Source organism: Marmota marmota, unplaced genomic scaffold (assembly GCF_001458135.2).
Source record: "Marmota marmota marmota unplaced genomic scaffold, marMar, whole genome shotgun sequence".
NCBI classification, from domain to species: domain Eukaryota; kingdom Metazoa; phylum Chordata; class Mammalia; order Rodentia; family Sciuridae; genus Marmota; species Marmota marmota.
In genome coordinates, this window is record NW_026000016.1 from 15,039,356 (window position 1) to 15,042,322 (window position 2,967).

General features: G+C 52.3%; 1 protein-coding gene across 1 annotated transcript; it reads right to left on the reverse strand.

Annotated features, from left to right (window-relative positions):
- Positions 1–402: 402 nt before the first annotated feature.
- LOC107140453 (metal cation symporter ZIP14-like) lies at positions 403–2,625 on the reverse strand. Its single transcript, XM_048809206.1, is given in 2 exon segments — positions 403–2,078; positions 2,080–2,625. Coding segments are annotated over 2 exon segments (1,464 nt in total). The 5' UTR covers positions 2,467–2,625; the 3' UTR covers positions 403–1,001.
- Positions 2,626–2,967: the final 342 nt, after the last annotated feature.

Genomic DNA, 2,967 nt, shown 5'->3' on the forward strand with positions numbered 1-2,967 from the left:
ACTACCCTTGTCATGGTAAAGCATAAACTACTGCACTCTAATTCTACAGGTCGGCTTGCCACACTGCACCAGTCATGACCAGGGGAGGTGAGTGCGCAGTCTCCCCTCCAACCCCCACATCTTGACTGCACTCACAATGTGCTTCTAGGGAGGGATCTGAACAGTCTCTTAGAAGGGAGCTGGGAAAGGGAGGTGGAAATCACAGCAAAAATAATTTGTTTTCTCGCAGATCTTCTGCTCCTCCATTCTGTTAGCATTAAGCCGCAAGAGAAGGTCCAGGTAACCGAACCTTCACGGAGGCTCAGTTGGGCAGCCAGGACACAGGAGCTGCACAAACCGACACCCGACGTCCCAGGAGAACAAGCGGGGATCACGAGAGGAGATCTATCACTGGCTGCTTCCTATCACACTCAGGATGGTCCTTGCCTCTCTCCTGCACTACTCACCTGCTGACCTTAAGTTCTCTTTGAGAGAATAGGCAACTCAACAGACTGGGGTGGGGGTGGGGGTCCCTTGTCTCCTGTCCCTTCTCTGTAAGAAAAGAAGAACCCGCTTCACAGGCCACAGGCCCCAAAGTATAGATTCACCTCCTGATGATTCTTTCTTTCTTCTTTTTTCTTCATCTCCTAATATTTCTAACCAAGTTATGACCACGAGCTCTATTTTTACATTGCAGGGTAAAAGACTGAAAATCTCTCAGTGCTGCTTCCAAGAGAAAGAGTCCAGAGTGAGTGGAGAGGAAAGGGAGTCTTGTCTTGTACACAGCATTCAGGTTCCAGAGCCACCGTGAAGAAGGGGGCAGGGAGGGTTGAGGCACTACCTGGAAAACGTCACCAGGGCAGCTTCTTCCTAGAACAGAGCACTTTAAATACAGTTGATATCTGGAGCAGGCAGACGGGCTGTTATCAGTTTAATCCAATTGCCTCCTCCATGGAGGTTTGTGGAGGCCGCGTCCTGTGGCCAGAACCCGACCTGCAGTCCCACTGGCTCTTGGCAGGGCCCTATCCGATCTGGATCTGCCCTGAGTACATAGTGAGGAGCAGCATGATGGTGAAGCCGGTCAAGAGGCCCAGGTTCTGAATGACAAAGGGGATCAAGATGCTGCCCTTCCTTTCATCCTCCTGGCAGACCTCATTCATCTCAGGAAACATGTCAGCTAGAGCAATATATAAGAACATTCCTCCAGCCAGTGCAAAAATCCAGTTGGCCCAGAAGTGGCTGCCGGCCAGGATGCCAAAGGCCAGACCCACATAGCAGCAGCAGGCAGAAAGGAAGTTGAAGAACAGAGCTTGCTGGATACTCATCCCAGCATTGAGCAGGATGACAAAGTCTCCCAGCTCGTGTGGGAACTCCTCACAGAGGATGACCACCGACGTGCTGCTGCCTTGGAAAGCAGACACAGTGAAGGAGGCACCTATGGCCAGGCCGTCGATGAAGTTGTGGAGGCCGTCACTCAGGGTGATCATCCAGGCCAGGGTGCCGATGTCAGAGTAGCGGACACCCTTCAGCCAGTAACAGGCACTTTGTGAAGCCTGGAGGTCCTGCACGGAGAGTGAGCCCACGATGACCTTCCTGTCCATATCCAGGGCCTTGCCATGGGGCTCGCTGTTGCAGTGCTGAGGAATCATGTGGTCCAGATCCCCATTCTGCAGCTTCTCTTTCACACCCTCCTCCTGGTCCTTCTTGGAAGGAAGTGTCTCCGAGGCAAAATGGTTATGTCCGTGATGATGCTCATTTTTCTGCTTAAGAAGCATCTTTAAGATCTTCTCTGTGAAAAAGAAAAGGTAGAAGCCCCCAAACACCATTGCAGACTTGGGGACATAATAATCTTCCAGAGGATTGAAGCCAAAAGCCTCAGGGATGAGCTGGAAGAGGGCGTTGGAGTAGAGGGTTTCAATCGCCAGAGCTATGAAGTAGAGCAGCAGCCGCTTGTAAAAGGTCTTCTTCATGAAGGGCACCACGCTGGCCCCCATGAGGCAGCAGAGGGAGACACGGAGGAGACCGTATCCCCACACTTCGATGGCACTCGGCTTCCCCTCCTCGGTCTGCTCGTTCTCTTCATTCTCTTGGTTCTCAGACTGTACAGGCCCCAGAATCCAACTGCTGGAGAATGGTGGGGCAGAACTCCTGGAGCTCACTCCTCCTGATCCGAGACTCCTCGCTGAAATTGTGAGCAGCAAAGAAGTCTCCAGAACTAAAGCACTTGGAGAGGTTCCTGTGACCCTGGCCAGGCTGTGTGGCGTTATTCCGGTCTACTCCCACATTCAGGTGGATGAGCAGCTTCTTCAGCTGCTGCAGGGTGAGGCTGCCACCCTCACCGTAGCGATGCATGAGGTTCTCCAGGAAAGAGGTGGCGCTGACTGCCTGCATGTCCATGGATGAGGCGTGGGCCTCGGGAGCAGCTCTCCATATGTTCAGCAGGGTCAGTAGGAAGCAGCTGAGGAGGGCTGGGCTCGGCAGCTTCATGGTGACCAGGTACACCTACAGCCGGGAGGGCGGCAGTGGGGCCCGCGCAGATTCACCCGCCAGGCCCTAGAATGGCCGGCAGCGGTAGGAGCAGTTCAGCCGGTGTGTCCGCGAAGACAACCTCGCGCCCCCCCTCCCAGCCTCCGGCCCCCGCCGCCGCGCCTCAGTGTGTTTTTCATTACCACAATGAACTTTAAGATTTTTTTTTTCATAACCCTAAAGGAAATATGTACATATTTGCAGTCACACCCCATTTCCCCCCAACCTATCCAAGCCTCTGCAACCTCTAACCTGTCTTCTGCTGCATGGATGTGGATATCTGCACATTTTATATAAATGGACTCATAAAATGGGTAGCAACTTCTTCTGGTTTTGAGGGAAAGTAAAGGGAAAGAATAATGGTCTGCTTTATTGTTATACTGTTTCTTGCCTTATAACATTCGAAATCCTCTGTCCCTAAATAGTATCTTTCTAATGCCTATTACAAGTAGTAACAGGAGG